We start from the raw sequence: 22,640 nt of genomic DNA on the forward strand, positions 1-22,640 counted from the left end.
CATTCCATATGTTTCTATGGCATTTTTTCCAAGTTCAAAACAGAATTTTATTGCATATTATTCTTCTAAAGTGTCATCGCATCCAGATTGCATTTTTTAAAATTCAACAGCTGTGACAACCAGGCTTTAGTGTGGTGCAATTCAGTTCCTGCTGTAGCTGTTCATTTGAACCTGAAATAAAAAAAAATGGCCAGTCATCTTATAAGATATATAGCAATAACCTACCGAATTTTCAAGAGTCTACAACAATTTTAAATGCCTGTGCAAAAAAAAATCTCTAAACTTATTTAAGGAACATCATAATGATATTAAAAAAACAAACCATTTTTAATGGTTACACAGAATTTTGTTTTCTCGCAATTTAGTGACTTTGCCAATAATGATGAGGACACAAAAAAGTCCATCTGTTTTTGCATGGCTCACCTTTGCTTCAGCTGATGGGCTGCAAAATCTTCGGAATTTGTCCACGACTCAACATGACACATCACTTTCTTATCTGCAAAAATTGGGAAAAGCAAAATTAGAAACGAAATAACAAAACAGTAATCTAATATATAAAATTATCTTGTTGGACCAGTGGAGATTCCAGTTATACCTTTCATCTATTGTTTATTGCCATCGTGCTTGAAAATAAATCTATGACATATTTCCATTCTACAGACATTAAGCTTGAACCGCAACCTCACATCCGACAGCATTGTTGTATCACCTTTGTTCAAACTAAAATATAAAGTTCTGTTAAATATCTTTTTAGAATGCATGTGGTTTTGTAGGTTCATCTCCAAAACAGTTGAAGTTTGTGACAAATTTCCATTTTATGGACATTTGCCGCACATGAATGTTATATAGTGAGGGTGAGTGTATATAGATGTATATAGATGTGTGTGAACGTCTAGTAAAGTAAGTAAAGGGTAGATCCATAGAGTAAGGTTGGCTCAATAAGTACGCAGAAAACTTGGATTTTAAATTAGCGAACAAGATTGCTCTTTCTAATGTTAATGATGTTAGTTGTTTTTGTTTCACGCCATATCAACCCTTTTCAGGTTATTTAATGCCGAATCCAGTGATTTTGAAGAAATTTTTTTTAATAGAATATATAGTTTTTTTCAAGTCGTTTTTATTCAACCCATAGTTGGGACCCTAACAGGTACTACCACTCTTGGTCAGAGTGGACCTGGGAGCAATGGCAATTAAAGGGTGGCTCCACACTCCCCAAAGCCCGCAAGCTGGGGCCTCATCATCGGATATAGTTTAAGGTCATATCCAGGACCTCTAAGAGATCCTGATGTGTGGTCCTAGATAATTGTAGTCTTCAACACATTTGAGGATGCTATTTGTGAGGGTTTTAATTTCGTGGTTGTTGCGAATGTTAATTGGCATACACTCAGTCTTGATAGCATTCAGGTGAAGCCCGGTACAGTTTGTTGCTGATTCAAGAGAAGATAGGAGTATCTTGGTGCTAATGAGGTTGTCAGACAACAGCACAATGTCATCATCCAAATCAACATCAGTGATGTAAAGTGCAGGATTACGTGAGCTTCTCAGTTGATACATCAGTCCATTGCCATTGATTGTATCCAGAGATACGCATGATGTAGTCTATTACAATGATGAAAAGGAAAGGTGCAAGTGTATCACTTGGGAGAAAGGTTCTGTTTCACCATCTGGGGCCAGGACAGTGGCCTGTGTGTTTGTATACAACGCATACCTATTGAGAACAATCTTACTCTATGGATCTGAAATTTGGACTCTTTCAGCAAAACAGCGTCGTTTGGATGGATGTTACACCCGTCTTTTGAGAAGAGTACTCAATCACATGGCAAAACTCTAGAAATAATATATGGAGACTTACCGAGAGTATCAACCTCAGTTTGCAAAAGACGTGTTCAGTTTGCCTGGCATTGTGCACTTGAAAACACTACAGAACACAGATGTTTTATTTGCTCTGTGATCTGTAAATCGAATGGAGGCCGAAAGCGTCATATGAATGCCCACAGTAGAGCAGCTGCAGTTGGTGTCCTTCAATATCAGCTAAAGAGTGACCTCTGCAACAGACTGTGTAAGAGCAGTGCTGGTCTGAAAAGCCATTTTCGTTCCCACAGTAGATAGAAATTGTTACAACTTGATCACATCTCTACACATATATATATATGTATGTGTGTATAAATGAATATATATATATATATATATATATATATATATAGTAAAATAATTAAAAAAAATACAAAATTAAAAAAAATACAAAATTATAAAACGTATTAAATGAAAAAAAAATAATGTTTTAAAAGTACATGGAAATGGATGAAATCAACAATAAAGGAAGGGAAAGATGAACTTGTTCCATCATTTGTATTATGGAGGCACTCATCATCTCGTAATCGATCAGAAAGTTAACTTTTCCAGATAGGATACAACAAGAAACATTTATCTCCAAGGAAGATTTTTTGGGTGCTATTACAGATAGGGAATACTGGGAGGGTGTAGTGAGTTCAATCTCGGCTGAGACCGCAGGATGACGTGAACGTCTAGTGTTTAAAATGTTCCTCTAGTTGTATATATGCATGGGTATTTTACATACAACTCTGTTCACATCGTAACAACAAACATATGCAGGACAGTCTTTTACAACAACGAATAACATCATTGTCTGCTTGGTCCAGACAAAGGACAAACATACCTTTTTCATAGGGATGAATAAGTCTCTCACTCTTCTGGTCTGTTTCTTGCAGTCCTGAAACAAATGTCTCCCTTCGAAGGAACGTTAAATATTAAGTTAATTTTATATAAACTTTATTCTCAACTTCTCATCGAATGAATGTTATATAGCGAGGGTGGGTATATATAAATGTGAGATATACTGTGTGAACGTCTAGCGTTTAAAATGTTCCTTTAGTTGTATGTATATGTGGGTGTTTTTTTTTTCTTTTTACTCATGTTCACCCCCCTTACAAAGCATAATGCCACTTGGATGTAAGGGGCTACTGTTTGCGACCATGTCTAGGAAAAATTAAGAAGATATTTGTTTATGTTACATTTAAACTTCTGCATATCAGTACAGCCAGGGAAGCAGGCAGCAGGAAGGGAATTCCAGAGTCTAGCTGTTCGAGGAAAGAAACTGTTAAAATAGAAAGCTTTTTGACATTTAGGGACATCAACAATGAAAGGGTGAGATCTTATTGCTAATCGGGTTTGTCAGGGACACGTACATACAACTGTTCACATTGTAACAACAAACGTATTCAAGACAGGCTTTTACAACAACGAATAACATCTTTGTCCGCTTGGTCCATACAAAGGAAAAACATTTCACAGGGATGAATAGGTCTCTCACTCTTCTGTTCTGTTTCTTGCAGTCCTGAAACAAACGTCTCTTCGAAGGAACGCTAAATATCAAGTTAATTTAAACGTATCTACAATATGATTTAACATTTTTCTTTCTTATCTTCAATCTACTTCCTAACAATAATCGACTAGTTTACTCTCCAGCGTTGCCCCAGAACTAACAACATAATACGTAGACCCTGCCATATAATTGTACCATCTTTGTTAAACCCGAAACATACTTGAAGGAGTTTGTGACATATTTTCATTTTATGGACATCAGGTCTGCATGCAGACCTCACAGTATTATTTTACCATCTGTGTTCAGCCTTAAACAGATTTATCGAAATATGTCAGTTAATGTAGTTTCAGAATATCTATCCATTTGCAACAGTTATTAAAAGAGGTGGAAAGTACTAGAAATCTGGGGAGAATTATTGTCACTCAGACTCCAGAGAACAGTACCGGTTATTATCAATAAGTAGTCACTGATGATGACTTGTGTGAGAACCTCGTGCGAGTACTGAATAATAATAACAATAATAAATCTCTCATATAAACTTAGATGTTTTGATTCCGTTTCAGTATATCTACGCAAAACTAAGGGATGTAATTCGATATACTTATGAATTAGTTTCAATATCTCAACAACTTTTCTTTTGTGCTTGGAAGTAATTTGGTACATATTCAATTTACAAGTAACTAAAAGCACATTTATTAGCCCCCCCCCTTTCCAATTCAACCAAAAGTTAAGATAATGGTTGTCTACATGATAAAAGGAGTAGTAATCACAGGGGGGGGGGATAATCATGCTTTACTCACTACTAGTAGTAGTAATAGTAGCAAAGGGAGAAAACTAGGGCTTCATTTACTTGAGTAATAGTGATCGCAGAGGGAGACAACTCATACTTTATTCATTCAAGTAGTAGTGATCATAGGGGGAGATAACTAATGCTTCATTTACTTGAATAATAGCGAGCGCAGGGGGAGATAACTAGTGCTTTATTTAAGTAATAGTGATCCTAGGGAGAGACAACTCATGCTTTATTTAATCAAGTAGTGGTGATCATAGGGAGGGAGACAACTCGTGCTTTATTTACTAAAGTAATAGTGATCAGAGGGGGAGACAACTCATGCTTTATTTACTCAAGTAATAGTGATCCCAGGGGGAGACAACTCGTGCTTTATTTACCCAAGTAATAGTGATCCCAGGGGGAGACAACTCGTGCTTTATTTACTCAAGTAGTAATGGCAGCAGGGGGAAACAATGACAGAAACAAAGAGAAATAAGAACGAGTGCAAAGTCTTACCATCAGGAAATTTGGCGCTCAAAGCCATGTTGGCTTTTCTGAGTGCAGCCTTCCACTCCAGCAAACATGGAGGGTAAATGCGGCTCAAGTAAGGCGGTATCTTCATGCACTCGAAAGACTTGTACTGACAAATTTCATTGTAGTCGTTAAACCCAACATCCGAGACGTATCTAAAAAAAAAAAAAAAAAAAAAAAAAATATATACCAAATGAGCGAAGTATCAGATCAACAAAACATTTAGTTGTAAATGTGACCTTTTTCTGAAGGTTGAGGGGTCAATCCTCAGTGTGGGCGACCGGAAAGTACAATTTTGAATTAGTTGGGACTTCTACCCAGTCATGGCTGACGGAATGAGAGCATGCTACAGTTGTGGATTAATTAAAGGGTTCCATTCAAAATTCTGTGCAGATTCCTCCAAGTTTGACAAATTATTTAGATTCATCATTTTTTTTCTTTAAATATTGAATACTAGCTGTTCCTGCCAATCATTGCCTGGGAATATTTTTATTTATTTATTAATCTCCATTCTTGCAACCTTTATACATTTTTTTTTTTTTTTATATAAAGGTGGACTCCAAAAATGTTTACTTACTTGAAAAGGTATTTATTCAGCGTTTCACTTGGTGGCATGCAGCAAAGGCAGTTGGCCATTAACAGCCAACCATTTTCGACTTGGCTGAGGTTTTGATTGTGCCACGTCTGGTTGGCAATTTGGCAATAGATCTCATCACGAAGAGGCTCACTTTGAAGACCCTGTTCAAGAAAAGCACATTTTTAATCGGCATTTTAAAATGATAGACTCATCCAAATAGCAGCAGAAAAATTGGTTTGTTATATATTGGAACCTTACGCCAGTAAGTAGCGATTAAATTAGCTAGTGTGAATTTTGGCAAGAATCACCTTTAGTGCATGTCAGGATAAGCCAGATCTGTAAAACAAACGGTTCGTGGAGTCGAATGAAAGATAGGTGACGAGACAGGGCTGAACAGAAAAAAAAAAGGGGATGTTGAACGATATGAGATGACGCCACGTTTTTGAATAAGAGAAACAAATGGATATAACAGTGCAAATATGCAGATGTAAATGAAAAAAAAGAAGTAGGTGTTGAACGACATGAATGTAACAGCATACCTACGCTGTTACATTCATTTCGTTGTAACAGCGTAGGTACGCTGTCACACTCATTTCGTTGAACAGATGTAAATGAAAAAAAAGGTGTTGAACGAAATGAATGTAACAGCGTAGGTATGCTGCTACATTCATAAATGGGAGAAAAAGGGATTATAAAAAGAAGAGAAAAAGAATGATCATGAGAAAGACAAGATAATGTTTGAGATCTCGTGAGAGATGCAGAGAACGTTAGTGAAGTCACGGCTGTACTGATGAGGAAATAAATGTTGCTACAAAGAGTGAGCAAGTTTGAGTTATTCGTTAGTGAAGTCACGGCTGTACTGTGTAGGAAATACAAAGAGCGAGCAAGTTTGAGTTATTTCTTATTCCTTATCTCTGTCTCCTTTCCAAATGAAACTGGACACGACGTCCGTTGCTAGGAGGACAACGTTACAGGAAGTTAAGCAAACAAAATACACAAATGATGTAGAAACTAAATCTAAGCTGAATGTTGCCTCGAGACTGTCTATGCTTTCTTAAGACTAAATAAAGAAACTAAGACATAATTAATTTTAGTTAAGTCGACTCTCTTTCTCTATACGTAAATTCTCTCTCCAAAAAACCTTGAAAACTTAGCAAAGTCTACTTGCGTTTTCATGCATGAATGGTTTATTTCCCCTAAGTTAAAATGACGAGACAGTCGACAACCCTAGACGATCATAATCATACATGAAACATGGTGATAATGAGGGAATGTTTTATTATGAGCTGGTTGTAGAGAAACAAATGTATAATCTCCGTTCATCGTGTTTTTCAGATACGTCCGAATGTATATGCTCACAATTGAAAATACACATATTGCCAGGGTAAACTAACAGGGAGAGAGAGAGAGAGAGATACATTGGGCAAGGTCTACGTAACATAGTCTTACTTTGATGTTCCAATAAGGTATAGCTGCAACGAATAAAAGGAACCTGAAAACGATGTCTACCATAATGTGGAAGACGTTTGATGGGAAACGGTGTTAGATTAGTAAAAGCCAGCCAAGAAAGAATGAATCTGGTTTCTAACTCAACCACATAGAGTGGAGGTATATTATTGGTTTTCAGAAGTAGAGAGTGCATTCGTTTACTAACTAGTATAATTTAGAAGGGAGGGATAACTTGGATATGGTTAAAGGAAGATAACTACTGAATATGCTGGATCAACAGTAGAAATTAAAAAAAATATATATTTAGAAGCAGTTTTAATTTTCTTTTTTTTTTTTTTTAATTGAAATCGCTCCAGACAAGGCATAAAGCCACTTGATGTAAGGAGCTAAAAAAATATTACTTCAAAGTCAAAAACTTGCCAACGATATGTGTTACATGGAGTAGATTCTGACCTAGAAAACAGCAATTTTTCCCTCCTTGTCAAAAACATCGCTCATGGAATGTGAGGACTAGAGGACAACACGAGTTACATTGCTGCTGTAAGTAAACCCAATATCCACTTTCTACTCTCGTTTAATCACATGATGTTGCTAGTCTCAGTCTTTTCTATAAATACTATTATTTTTTTTCTTCTTCTTTATGGAAATTGCTCCAGACAGGGCATGAAGCCACTTGATGTAAGGAGCTAAAAAAAAAAATACTACTTCAAGGTCAAAAACTTGCCAACGATAAGTGTTAGATGAAATAGATTCTGACCCCAAAACAGCAATTCTTCCCTCTATGTCAGAAACACCACTCATGGAATGTGAGGACTAAAGGACAAAATGAGAGAAGCGAGAGTTACAAGACTGCCGAAACTAAACCCAAGGTCTACTTTATACTCTCCTTTAATTTAACTTCGAATGAGGAAATACACAGTGATGTACAGGGAACTTTTTCGGGGCAGGTACTCAAGTGAAAAAAAAAAAATGGCAAAAATGTCTCGGTGGGGCTAGAATACATTCCTCTGAAAAGGGCACTTTTAAAACAGGGGTAAAAGGGGCAGGTGCTTGGATACTCCTAGCAGCCTCCCCGTCTCTGCTCGTTCCTGAGGAAATAGTATTGATGGTTGTTATTAATGAAGCACTCCAAAGCGTTACATGCTTTTTGACATAATTGATGTCACGCGGCGACTGATAACACAAGTTTTGTTTAAAATACGTTAGAGTTTCATCTTGCAATGTTGTGCATGAAATGAGACTTGAGTTTTCAAACCGAAACAATGTTAAAGGATCGTTTTAAAGATGTAAACGTAGGCCTGCCTGCACATCATCTATAGTTGGTTAGGAATGATAATGGAATCTTTTAGTCACCAGCATAAAAAAATGTTGTCCTCGGGCCCCCAAAATCAACAGAGATTAGACCATACCTGTGATGACCTGATCCCTGTTGATTGTGGTGTAATGCTGGTTCAGTGCAGTTCTAGGAGGTCAAGCCTCCCAGGATTTGCCATCTCTCTTTTAGAAGGAGTTAGCTTATTGTTAATCGCCTGAGGCGCCCTACTGCCAATGCCGACGGGGCTGCACAGGCATCTTTTGTAAGGTCAGTGGGCTCCTCCTCCTTCTCCTCTTCCTCTGGAGCACCGACTTTTCAATCCTATTTTCCGATCCGAGTATCACACTTCTTGTCAGCATTATCAGCATGAAAAAGGTGTTATCAGGGGAGATAACTTGTACAAAAGTAGAATTGTCTCCCTTTGTATCTAGACTTACCTTTTGTATAATGTAGTCAGAAATTATCTTTCTCTTCTTGTCATTCGTTTTGGTCTCACACATGAATCGCAAAATCTGAAAGAAATTTTTTAGAAAAAGTAATATTATTATTTTTATTAACATTATTATTACTATTATTTTTATTATAACCATTTTATTATTTTTTTTTTTATTGCCATTATTACTATTGTCTATATAATATTCTGCTTGTTCCCCCCCCCCTTAGTCCATACGTTCTTCTTTGAAAAAAAGTCAAATACAATTTTTGAACGCCAAACTGCTTCAAAAAAGACAAAATTCGTGAAATTTGATTTTAAAAAAGGCCAATCTGGCAACCTGGGTCAAGAATATGAGAGTAACCTCCCTTTAGTAGATCGTCGTTTTCGAATATCATAATAATATATAATCATTGTAGTAATAATGTGAGAAAGGAACTCCTAGAAATTTTGACAGTAAACGGTTCTTCACCAAAGAGACGTTACTTAAAAAAGGGAACATTCGAAAGAAACAGGGCAAAAATGACGAACATTGTCTGTCAAGAGGTGCTTAACCCGAGGAGTAAATTAAAGATTGTCTCTCAAAACGTGTTTTTATCATTTGTATTGAACTATGTAGCACAATATTACTTCCTGAATATTTATTAGTACTTATTAGTTTATATCATTTAGTTCAGTTCTATACTTAAAATAGAGTGGACACTATTTTCATAGAAATGTTAGTAAACTCATATTTGTTGTGTGTTATTTGTTTTTCTGTTAAAAAATTAATTTTTTTATTCTATCCAGAAAAATATCAGCTTTATCAAAACATATTTGTTGATTAAATATTTTTCTCATTCCATGGAATTTCCACCAATCCTGCTAGTTATTTTTTATTTTTTTAAATCCAGCAAAATACATTTTTTTTTAACATTATTTAACAAAATACATTTCAACATGTAGAACACTATCAATCTATATATTAATATGATAGCGTGTGTTATTTTCTGTGTCACGCTTACATCCGGGTCGTTTAATTGTTATGTACTTCCGTTTCTTGTTATACATAATGTTACCAAGAATTCTTCATAAGTTTTGGTTTCAGTTTCGATTGTAGTTGAAGGAACTTGAGTTTATATATATATATATATATATATATAATATATATATATAATATATAATATATATATATATATATATATATATATAATTTTTTTTTTTTCATAAGTTTTGGTGTCAGTTTCGATTCAAGCTAATACACCCAGGTCATATGGATATACATTTTTTTTATTTTTGAAATCGCAACTTTATAATATATAAAAATCAATAGACAATTAACTCTAGAATGATACGCGTATATACGAAATCTGCAAGAATTAAAATATCATATTTAAGCTTACTTTACGACCGGACTTTGTCGGGCATTCGTGCTAGCTTAGATAAATACTTTTGCAGTTTTAATAAAAACAACTACAATAATATCAGAGCGTCTCCATTTACACTGAACATCTACAGAATGCCAACATATATATTATATATGAATGAGTCCCTTGTGGATTTTCTACAAGTCCCGCTGGTATAATATATATAAAATTATATATAAAGTTATGTAGGTGTACATGTTTTTTTTTATATATAGGATAATCTAAACTAATGAACTAATCATTATTATTTTTTAATATATATTCTCAGCAATTCACATTATTAAAATTATTTTTTTGTAAATTGACATTTATGGAGTGCGCCCACTCAAACTGACTCTTTCCCTGTAAAAAAAATTAAAATAAATGCAAAAAATTAATAGAGAAAACAATTTCTTTACATCGAATTATATTAAGTAATCCTTAAAAAAAAATGGTCAGTATGAGTGAGAATTAATATGTATTTGGTGAAATTTTAAACTATTTAATTATAAATTATGGTATATATATTTTAGGCAACAGAGGGAGTAATGTGGACATATGATTATTATTTATTTATTTTTTTTTTTTTTGTAAACTTTATCACTGAAGGGTGCCACCAAAACTGTACCTTCTAATGAAAGAATACAGTGAGCACTAATAATATGTACTTAGTGAAATTCTAAACTATTTAATTATAAATTATGGAATATATATTTTAGGTAGCAGGATGAGTAATGTAGGCATATCATTATTATTATTTATTTTTTGTAAACTTTATCATTTAAAGGTGCCACGAAAGCTTTACCATACCCTCTAATGAAAGAATAAATTAAACATTAAGATTTAAATTTTATTTAATTTTTATACCGTTCTTGGGCCCAATTATCTATTAGTTAAAATATATCGGAACAAATGTAGGAAAAAAGCGGTGTAACGTGTTCAGTTAATTACAAATTACAACTATTTAGAACAATTAAAAAAGATTATTCTTTTTTTTTAGACATAAATCAATCCCAGAACTAAAGTATGTACATTGTCTTAGTAAAGTATATAGAAAAGAGCCTTAGGGAAATAAACATTGATTAACTCACATTTAGCAGGCCGCCTGTCATTGCCCAATCGTAAAATACACTTAAATGATATTTTAATTTATGCAGATTCCGTATTTATTATTATATTGCACCGAATATATAATAGGGATTTTAAAAGTAAAAAAAAAAAAAAAAAATGACTTGGGTGCCATCAGCTAGGATCGAAACCAAAACATGTAGCTCTCTAAAGGTATTTGTTACCATATCACTTAAGGATACATGGATATCAAAACTTAAACAAAAAATAATGCCATTAAACGTATAAATATTTACACGCACATAAAGAATACACATTAATTCGACTTACACTTATTAAGTTCCAATTTTTAAATTTTGACTCCATAGCAGCCATTTTTACTTTCTAAAAACCAAATTGAATTTGTTCACGGTTTGAATCCTCTATATATAAAGTTTCAAGTCTGTAGAGCGAGACAGTACTGTATGTGGATGACTATATATATATATATATATATGTACTACCAGGGAGATCAGTCGTTGTCCGGGATTTAATAACAATGAATGTTTCGCACGCCTATGTTTTATTGTCATGCAAATCGGTGAAATCGCTTATTTTTCAATCAAATCGATTGATTGCTATCTCTATTTACATCGGGAGGAAGCCTAACATTCCTCTCCGCACTGACAGTCCATCACACTGTAAAGAACCTACTGTTGATTAAAAAAAATTTTTTTTTATACATAATGGCTAGAATCAAAGTTTAAAATGTTAAAGTCAAATAGCATGCTTCAATTGTGCTCTAAACAGAAACATTCATTTCGAATGCACCCCTATCATATCAATCTACTGTTGATTTTATATGCCTGGCTTTTCTACTTGTGTGGTGATGATGGCTTCAATTAAAGTTTAAAATAAAAAAAATCAAGTATAATGGTTCAATTGTGCTCTAAATAGAAACATTTATTTCAAATGCGCCCCTGTCATATAAAAGAACTTACTGTTGATTTTATATGCCGGACACATTTGTTTGTGCGGTGCTAAAACTTCTCGAATGCACTTGTGATGTTAGACTGTATGAAAGTGATGATTTTCGTAAAAAGCGGACTCTTCCCTCTTTAATGATTTTTTTTTTTTTTGATTATCGATAATTATCGGAGGCATTCTGGTACAAAACCTATCTAAGAACACTGCCAGACACATAAGTTACATTTGTGTGAAATTTTTAAAAAATCGGACCAACCCTTTTAGAGTCCATAGAAAACAGATACACAGACCAAATAATAGGCCTTGATAAAGAGGAGACTAAAACTTGCTGCTATGGTTTCAAATAATCTGAGATAACAGCAAGGGGAGACTTGATTCCAAATATTTCTAATATGTTATATCTCCCCTGTTTTGGAAATAGGGTACGGTTATGAATATCTCCAGCATCAAATAATCCTTGTACACTGAATTTTACTTTATGTATGAAAACCAAAGACGGGAAATATAACATATGAGAAATATTTGGAATCAAGTCTCCCCTTGCTGTTATTTCAGATCATTTGAAACCATAGCAGTAAGTTTTAGTCTCCCCTCCATCAAGGCTAGAGGTTTTGGGGAAATATCAGATATTTTGTAATTCATATACAAAACTAGGAAAACAAATGACTATGATTGAAACATTTTATGGCTGTAAACAAAGTGCTAAAAATAGGCTCTGGATGATGGATGATCCCCTTAATGTGCGACCTTAATGATAAATGTAACATAGCCTACTACACAATTCAGGTCATAACCTTTCTAACGAACCTTCATTTTTTAAATTCTGATCAATAGTCGCTAAGATTTGGAATTCATAAAATTGCAAAAAAAAAAAAAAAAAAAAAAAAAAAGACATGACATATATATATAAAGCTGAATGTCTGTGTGTGTGGTCACAAATAGGCTCCTATATAGTTGACTATTTTAAACTGATTACATATAATGATAGAAGCTGTATCGAGACACAGGAATGGGTGTGTTTGATTTGGCAGAACGGCGGTTCATTGAAATTGTGGGGTCTGCGTTCGCGCCTGGTCCACAAAGTATGGAATTAAAAAATTAAAAAAAAAAACGTTTATAAGTGTTTTTGATATAGATGTAAATAATAATACTTTGATAAGTATGTTTCAACTTAAATAGGGATGGTATAATAAAATTGTGCGGTGTGCCTGACCTCCATAGAATGGAAATAGGCACAAACTTACCAACAATCACGAGGTTGTCTCCTCAGCAACCGACAAGGCTAACATGCTTGCCAGTCGGTTTGCCTCAAACTCCACACTGGACCCTTCCAACCACCCCCTACCTGACTTTCCTATGCGGACAGACGCCACACTAGACGATCTGAAAACCACCTCTGCTCAGGTGCATGCTATCATAAAAAACCTTGACACCTCAAAAGCATGTGGACCCGATCTTATCCCAGCTGTGCTATTAAAAAAGTGCTCAGCCGAAGTAGCTCCAGTTCTCTCCAAACTCTACAACAAATGTCTTAATGAAGCTTGCTTTCCGGGCTGTTGGAAAACTGCTTCTGTTGTACCAGTATTCAAGAATTCTGGCGAAAGGACAGACCCATCAAATTATCGCCCCATTAGCCTCCTCCCACTTTTTGCCAAAATATTTGAGACCATAATTAACCATGCTCTAGTCCATCATCTTACAGATGCTAAACTACTGACTGACAAACAATATGGATTTAGACAAGCCCGTTCCACAGCAGACATCCTCACCGTGATCTCTGAACGTATATACCAATCACTGGACAAAGCGGGGGAAGGCAGAGCGGTAGCTCTAGATATATCTAAGGCTTTTGACAGGGTATGGCATGAGGGTCTCCTCAGTAAAATCAGATCATACGGTATCACTGGTAGAATACTTAACATAATTAAATCCTTCTTAGATAAGAGAAAAATCCAGGTAGTCCTCGACGGTCGCACATCTAAACAATATGATATAAATGCGGGAGTGCCCCAGGGTTCTATCCTTGGACCTCTATTGTTCCTGATATTCATAAATGACCTCCCCGACAACATTGCCTCTGAGATGGGTATATATGCTGATGACACTACACTCTATGGCAGACACGACAGGAAGACGAATGAACACATTTCTAAAGAAATGGCAGAAACACTAGAGGAAGACCTCCAATCTGTAGTGGAATGGGGACAAAAGTGGTTGGTCGCATTCAATGCTGCCAAGACTAAACTAGTTTCATTCAATAATTACAAGAAACCCTCTCTACCACCAATAGCAATGGCCAACGACTCTTTATCTGAGAGTCCATCTTTCAAACTCCTTGGCCTAACGTTCACAGGAAACATGAGTTGGAACAATTACATTGAAGGCATTGCCAGGGCCGCTGCAAGAAAGGTAGGCTCTCTCTACCGTGCTAGAAAACTACTAACACCCGAAAGTATCCTGTACCTCTATAAGGCCACCATTCGCCCATGTATGGAGTATTGCTGCCACATCTGGGCTGGTGCATCTGCTACTAGTCTCTCGCTCCTTGACAAGGTTCAAAAGAGAGTCGCAAATCTGATAGGCCCTGAACTGGCATCTAAGCTTCAGCCTCTGTCCCATCGACGAAATGTTGCATCCCTCTGTCTGTTCTACAAGTATTTTAGTGGTGAATGCTCTGATGAACTGCAATCACTTGTGCCCCCACGACGCGAGCACCCTCGACAAACCCGACAGGCTACTAGATCCCACCTCCACACTGTAGAGGTCCCTAGATGTAAAAGATCTTTTTACTCCAATAGTTTCTTCCCCAGAACCGCAAGACTCTGGAATTCCATTCCAGGTCCCTGCTTCCCCAACAGTACTGACGTGCAGAAGTTCAAGTGTAACGTGAACCGACACCTTGCTGCCCAAATCCCTACATAGTACCCCAGTAGTTGTTGCCCCTGATAGTAGCCCCCTACACCAAAGTAGCAATTTGCCTTGTTTGGGGTGAAAATGTAATAAAAAAAAAATAAAAAAAAAAAAAACTTTAATAAAGACTTCATATCTATTTGTGTAAGCATTCTTTAATAATTATGTTTCAGTTTAAAGAAATATGGTATTATAAAATTATGGGGTGTTCGTCCGCGCCTGACCTCCATAAAATGGAAATATGTCACAAACAAGGTTTTTTTAATATAGATCCACAGAATATTGTGATAAGTGTTTCAGTGTGAACAGGTATGGTATAATAAATTATGGTGTTTATCTGTTTTTTTTACTTTCATCATATTTTGCTTTAGTTTTGATACTCCCAAATTCGAAGTTATCTCTTTACAACCCTTCCTTTTCATAACCTATCAATCATACTTTCATAAATCAGAGTCCATTTTCTGTAGGCTGTTTTTGAAACCAGTCAACGACGGGTACTTTTGCTAGTATATATATATATATATATATATATATATATATATATATCTGGATATAGCTATACTAGTAACCGAATTGAATATTAAAATGCTTATATCTTTGATTCTAGAGGACAAAACTACATGAAACTTTTTGAAGATTATATTACTACTCTATAGTTAAAATTTTATGACAATTAGTAAAAAAAAAAAAAAAAAAAAGAACCTATATTTTCAAACCAATAAAATGTGCCCAAATTTGCCTACATTTGTATACAGGCCAGCTTCAGTTTTGGTGCTTCGGTTGTCTCCCCTGTGGCCTTGCCAGACCACTAATATATACACACACACGTGTGTGCATGTGTGCTAGAACTTCTTCATCTTAAATATTATGCAATTATGTACAATATAAAAAATATGCATAAATAAAACTGAGTAAAATCGTTAAATGAAACCAATCGTCCAATAAGAAACCATAAAAAAATGAATAATTAATTAATGAAAGTTTGTTTTTCAAATGAATATGCAAATTAGTTGACCTTTATGACGTCACTCGCATATCCATGACTGAGAATATTAAGAATTTTCATTTTAATTCTTAAATAGAAAAAAAGGGGTTTTTAATATCAATGTCAGTGCGACAAATGACTGAACTTTTACGCGTAGAGATAATATATTTATCATGTATATAATGAAACATTTTGATGACCTTTTAAACCAACGCATTTCAGGTGAAAACATTATTGCATACCTACATGTGATGGGGAAATTGGTACAAATTCGAAAAATTTCGAAGGATGATTCAGTAGAAAAATAATTGCATGTAAAAATAGAATTTACCGAATTATTGAGTTTTATCAGATGTTTTAATGTGGAAAAGTTGTGCGACCAATTCAACATGACAAACAAGGGAGATAACTCGTAATTGTCTTTATTTTTGAGATGAGGTGTTTTCATTGATTCAGATTGTCGGACTGACTTCCTCATCTTGGCTGTTATCGTCACAACGTTTCGGACGTCATCAGGTGTTTTGTATCGAACTGATGAACGAACGGAGGGCAAAACGGCCGAAACGTTGTGACTCTAACAACCAAGATGAGGAAGTCAGTCCGACAATCTCAATCCATGAAGGGAGATAACTGTCGACTTGACTTAAATTAAGGGTTAGCCATTTTTAACCAAAATTTATCAGAACATAATTGTAGATTACTTTTTTGTTGCTAAAAATACATGTAGATCATCTACTGGATCATTTTTTATAATTTCTTTTTACTTTACACTAATTTTGACATGACATGCAAGTACGTATTAATATTTTCACTTGAAATGCATTGGATCACCAATCCACACAAGTATCAACGTGTTTTATACGAGGTGCCTTCAATAAGTTTTCCGACTTTTTTTGTACAAGCATTTAAAATTGTTGCAGACTCATAAAATTCAGTATATTATTGCAATACATCTCATGAGATGACTGACCAATTTTTATGATTTCAGGTTCAAATGAACAGCTACAGCAGGAATTGGAATACACCCTACTACGAAATCATGATTGTCACAGCTGGGGAATTTCAAAAATACAATTTGGATGTGCGGACAGTTTAGAAGAACGATATGTAATAAAATTCTATTTTAAACTTGGAAAAAAAATGTCACAGAAACGTATGGAATGCTTCAGACTGCTTTTGGACCATCTTGCATGAACCGAGCATCAGTTTTTGAGTGGCATAAAAGATTCAAGGAAGGCAGGAAGTCTTTGAGCGGTAGTGAGAGGAGTAAGGAAGTGAGAACACAGAGCTGATTAGTAAATAAAGAATTTCATGGATAAGGACTGTCGGGTGTCTATAGAGACAATAAGTGCACAGTTTGATGTCAGTGTGGGAACTGTACACAATTATTTGTGAGGAACTGAAGATGCAGAAAATTTGTGTAAAGTTTGTCCCAAGGGTGCTCATAGAAGATCAGAGAGAAAGACGTTGTCATGACAACAGGGAGATGGTCGAATTGATCAATTCAGATCCCTATAGTCGAGACCTTGCTCCCCGAGACTTTTGGTTATTCCCTAAGCTCAAGGAAATCCTTAGAGGCTGTCGTTATGAGACAGTTGAGGAGATGAAAGGGGTTGTGACGAGGGTTATTGACACGCTCACACAAGAGGAATTACACGGGGCCTTCCAGAAGTTCCTATTTACAATGCCACCCCATGTGACAGAGTTAGACACCAGGATCGTTTGTTAACGTGGAGAAAGGGAACAAAAATAAAAATTGCCTCAGTCGTGAAGGATTTCTCCTTCACTGAGAGAGAGAGAGAGAGAGAGAGAGAGAGAGAGAGAGAGAGAGAGAGAGAGCAAGAAATTGAAGTGCAATATCTGAAGAACAGATTCTACACTTTGATCTTGGCCCGAAGACAAGTTGGGACCTTCCAGGAGTTGTTGGAATGGTACCAGTGCATTGCAGCGAGAGGAGATTACTTAGAAGGGGACTAGAGTTTCATGTGTGTGTGTACTATAAAGAAAAGCACCCACACGAAAAAAGTTTAGAAACTTATTGAACACACCTCGTAAGCTGTTTTCGGGAAATGATTTTATTTAAAATATAATTAAAAATTTATCTCCGTTTGCAGAATAGTCTGAAAAAGTTCTGCGAAAAATCAATAACTTGGCCATTTTCAAGTCTAATGTGAACAAATTTTTATTGAGCAGTACTCTTAAATAAACAAACACTACCCAAGTTCCGCCATTACTAATCATCACAGTGTTGTCTTGTGGTGGGTAAGTATAAAAAATACTACCACCACCGCCACTACTACTACTACTACAGTAATAAAACTAATTGTAACTCCCTTTTTTTCTCTTTATTTTCCTCTCTGGTCTTCTTTCTCCCTTTCGACCAATAAATTAAAGACAGAAATAAAAAAATAAATAAAAAGTAAAGAAGCAGTCAAGAAGTACCTATTTACAATGCCTCCCCACGGGACAGAGTTAGACACCAGGGTCGTGTTTTATGGAGAAAAGGTACAATAATAAAAAATTGTCTCAGTCGTGAAGGACTGTTCCTCCACTGACAGAGAACAACAAATAGAAGTGCAGCATCTGAAGAACAGCTACTACACTTTGAGATATTAAATTTTTTTTATTCAAAGGAAAAAATACAATAGGGAAAATGAACAAAAAACTTAGGTGCAAGGCGAACTCAAAAAGAAGGGGGGATGGTGAGGTTGGTTGATCCATCTCGTCTCTATTGTAAATTTTAAAAGATTTTTCTCTCGGCCAGCATCTTTTATCATGGTTACCCTTTTAAATTCGTATTTATGTGTGTATGGTTCCTACTTAAACCCAATTTTAAAACATTTTTTTATTTATATCAAAAAATACAAAAAGATAACAATATTAATAAAATTTCAGAGTTATGGGCCTGTAGTCGTCTAACTCTTCCCCACCATGCCCATCACCTTTCCTCAGCAATGTGATCACTCTCTTGGTTACCTGCCCTGGGATGGATTCCTGAGCAAACCAATGGTTGAAAACATCTGTCAGAAGAGGCAGAAACATGGGCGACAGCCTCAAATACAGTTCGTATGGCAGACCATCGAGTCCCGGCAATCTGTCACAGTTGACCTGCTTCAGCGCAGTAAAGACCTCCCACTCCGTCATCCGACCATCGCAACTAGCCGCTCAAGACGGGGAGAGTCGGCCAAATAGTCGCTAAACTCAAGGACCGGAAGATCAGGCTGCTGCGTAAAACGCTCCTCGAAATGTTCTCGAAACCCCTCGCAGATCTCCCGAGTCGATTCAAGGGTGCGTCCATCCGGATGTCTAACTTTTGCAATGTATTTGTCCGAGCCACGCCTAGAAATCATGCGACAGCGTCAGAGTTGATTGCTTCGTTTCCTATTTTTCTAAGCCTAGCTCTGACTCCTTGACCTTCGTAGGGCTCGCTAGTCTCGCGCAGAAGGTCCTGCCTAGCTAGTTCCTGACTAACCCTATCACCCTCTCCTGTAGCCCGGGCTAGTTTCTGCTCTAGTTACTTCTTCGTCTTGGCCTTATCTAGTGTGAGGCGCTGGGCATACTTGACGGAGAAGCTTCTAATGTTGGCTTTTAGACCTACCCACCACTTTCTCCCGGTAACCGTCCCCACTAGTGCCTTTTTAATTAATTCTCTTAACTGGTCTCGGAAGTCTTGTATCTCCAGAAGGGATGTGTTTAACTTCCAGTACCCCACTAACTTAGGCCTATTTCCTAGCTTCAGCCGGGCCATAACTAGTTTATGGTCTGACTGACCTAACCAAGTGAACGTGGGGCAAGATAGGAAATCTATTTCATCTTTTCTAACTAGTATCCTGTCCAAATAGGTATTCAGATAGGACGGAACGCTGTTGGTCAACGTCCACATCTCCCGCCCTGGATGCTCGACCCGAAACCTGTCGACCAGATCGCATTTAGATACTATACTTTGATCTTGGCCAAAAGGGCAAAAAAGTTAAGTAAAGCCGATGAATTCAAATCCGATCACATAAACTGATAGCCCCGACATGAGGTAGGGGGGGGGGTACAATTTGGTGTTAACGTAGTAGTAGTGGCGGTAGTAGTATTTTTACTGGTGACCCTGCCAGTCTCACCAGCCACCTACCCCTCATTAACTCTTATCTTCGAACGGCCTTGATAAGCAGTAAAACCTCTTTAGTAAACAAACAAAAGAAAAGAAAAAAAGAAACTTACCAGCTTGAAAATCGATAAGGAATGCTGTTTCTCGATATTCGACAATTGCAGAAACGGCTGTTTGATTGGCCGGTTTATCATTCCGAGGCTGTGATGGTTCTGAAATTATTTTGGAAACAAATTATTCCTTAAATGTCGTATCGAATTAAAAGAGAGGTGATATCTGGAATATCTATGATATAAAGAGCAGTTGTCAGTGTGTCTATATGTCTGTGTATGTATGTTTATGTCTATGTGCATGTATATATGTATCTATGTGTGTGCATATATGTCTGTGTGTTTGTGCACATGTCCGTGTGTGTACTTATGTATGTCTGTCTGTGTGTATACGTATGTCTGTATGTACATCTGTCCATATGTGAGTACACATGTCTGTCTGTATGTGTGTGTGTATGTACGTCTGTCTGTGTGTGTGTGTGTATGTACGTCTGTCTGTGTGTGTGTGTGTATGTACGTCTGTCTGTGTGTGTGTGTGTATGTACGTCTGTCTGTGTGTGTGTGTGTATGTACGTCTGTCTGTGTGTGTGTGTATGTACGTCTGTCTGCGTGTGTGTGTGTATGTACGTCTGTCTGCGTGTGTGTGTGTATGTACGTCTGTCTGTGTGTGTGTGTGTGTATGTACGTCTGTCTGTGTGTGTGTGTGTATGTACGTCTGTCTGTGTGTGTGTGTATGTACGTCTGTCTGTGTGTGTGTATGTACGTCTGTCTGTGTGTGTGTATGTACGTCTGTCTGTGTGTGTGTATGTACGTCTGTCTGTGTGTGTGTATGTACGTCTGTCTGTGTGTGTGTGTGTATGTACGTCTGTCTGTGTGTGTGTGTATGTACGTCTGTGTGTGTGTGTGTGTGTATGTACGTCTGTCTGTGTGTGTGTGTGTATGTACGTCTGTCTGTGTGTGTGTGTGTATGTACGTCTGTCTGTGTGTGTGTGTATGTACGTCTGTCTGTGTGTGTGTGTATGCACGTCTGTCTGTGTGTGTGTGTATGTACGTCTGTCTGCGTGTGTGTGTGTATGTACGTCTGTCTGTGTGTGTGTGTATGTACGTCTGTGTGTGTATGTACGTCTGTCTGTGTGTGTGTATGTACGTCTGTGTGTGTGTGTATGTACGTCTGTCTGTGTGTGTGTGTATGTACGTCTGTCTGTGTGTGTGTGTATGTACGTCTGTCTGTGTGTGTGTGTATGTACGTCTGTCTGTGTGTGTGTGTATGTACGTCTGTCTGTGTGTGTGTGTATGTACGTCTGTCTGTGTGTGTGTGTATGTACGTCTGTCTGTGTGTGTGTATGTACGTCTGTCTGTGTGTGTGTGTGTATGTACGTCTGTCTGTGTGTGTGTGTATGTACGTCTGTCTGTCTGTGTGTGTGTGTATGTACGTCTGTCTGTGTGTGTGTGTGTATGTACGTCTGTCTGTGTGTGTGTATGTACGTCTGTCTGTGTGTGTGTGTATGTACGTCTGTCTGTGTGTGTGTGTGTATGTACGTCTGTCTGTGTGTGTGTGTATGTACGTCTGTCTGTCTGTGTGTGTGTGTATGTACGTCTGTCTGTCTGTGTGTGTGTGTATGTACGTCTGTCTGTGTGTGTGTATGTACGTCTGTCTGTGTGTGTGTGTGTATGTACGTCTGTCTGTGTGTGTGTGTATGTACGTCTGTGTGTGTGTGTGTGTATGTACGTCTGTGTGTGTGTATGTACGTCTGTCTGTGTGTGTGTATGTACGTCTGTCTGTGTGTGTGTATGTATGTCTGTCTGTGTGTGTGTATGTACGTCTGTCTGTGTGTGTGTATGTACGTCTGTGTATGTGTGTATGTACGTCTGTCTGTGTGTGTGTATGTACGTCTGTCTGCGTGTGAGTATGTACGTCTGTCTGCGTGTGAGTATGTACGTCTGTCTGCGTGTGAGTATGTACGTCTGTCTGCGTGTGAGTATGTACGCATGTGTCTGCGTGTGAGTATGTACGCATGTGTCTGCGTGTGAGTACGCATGTGTCTGCGTGTGAGTACGCATGTGTCTGCGTGTGAGTACGCATGTGTCTGCGTGTGAGTACGCATGTGTCTGCATGTGAGTACGCATGTGTCTGCATGTGAGTACGCATGTGTCTGCATGTGAGTACGCATGTCTGTCTGCGTGTGAGTACGCATGTCTGTCTGCGTGTGAGTACGCATGTCTGTCTGCGTATGAGTATGCATGTCTGTCTGCGTATGAGTATGCATGTCTGTCTGCGTATGAGTATGCATGTCTGTCTGTGTGTGAGTATGCATGTATATCTGTTTGTGTGTGTGTATACATGTCAATCTGTGTGTGTGAGCTCTTGTACCCCCTCGACGAAAATACCCCCGACAAACCCGACAAGCAGCAAAGTCCCACCCCTACACAGTAGAGATCCCTAAATGTAAGAAAGCCTTTTATAATAGCTTCTTCCCTAGAACTGTTAAACTTTGAAATTCTCTTCCGGGGTTCCTGCTCTTTTTATCAGGCGATGTCCCTTAATGAAACACCTCAATGCGATTGTAATCCATATCAACATTATTGTTTGAGTTCGTATTGGTGTTACAGATCAAGACGTTGACGTCAGTCATATTTGTATTGGGCTTATCTTTTGTGTTCATATTAGCATTAACGATCACGTCTGTGTCGACATTATTGCTCGAGTCCCTGTCGGCGTTGCTGCTGGGTGTGTGTTGGTGACCGTTCCAAGTCAAGAGT

General features: G+C 37.2%; 1 protein-coding gene across 2 annotated transcripts in view; it reads right to left on the bottom strand.

Moving 5' to 3' along the window:
- LOC145258327 (unconventional myosin-XV-like) overlaps positions 1-22,640 on the bottom strand; it is a 597,738-nt gene that overhangs the window by 175,770 nt on the left and 399,328 nt on the right. For both annotated transcript variants that reach the window (XM_080116477.1, XM_080116478.1), the window contains exons 25-29: positions 19,944-20,042; positions 8,425-8,499; positions 5,224-5,384; positions 4,632-4,801; positions 424-496 (exon numbers count right to left, since the gene is read on the bottom strand). In XM_080116477.1, coding sequence (XP_079972603.1) covers positions 424-496; positions 4,632-4,801; positions 5,224-5,384; positions 8,425-8,499; positions 19,944-20,042 — 578 coding nt within the window. The remainder of the gene's footprint in view (positions 1-423; positions 497-4,631; positions 4,802-5,223; positions 5,385-8,424; positions 8,500-19,943; positions 20,043-22,640) is intronic.

Source organism: Euprymna scolopes, chromosome 33 (assembly GCF_053919585.1).
Source record: "Euprymna scolopes isolate OS-2025 chromosome 33, ASM5391958v1, whole genome shotgun sequence".
Lineage (NCBI taxonomy): Eukaryota > Metazoa > Mollusca > Cephalopoda > Sepiida > Sepiolidae > Euprymna > Euprymna scolopes.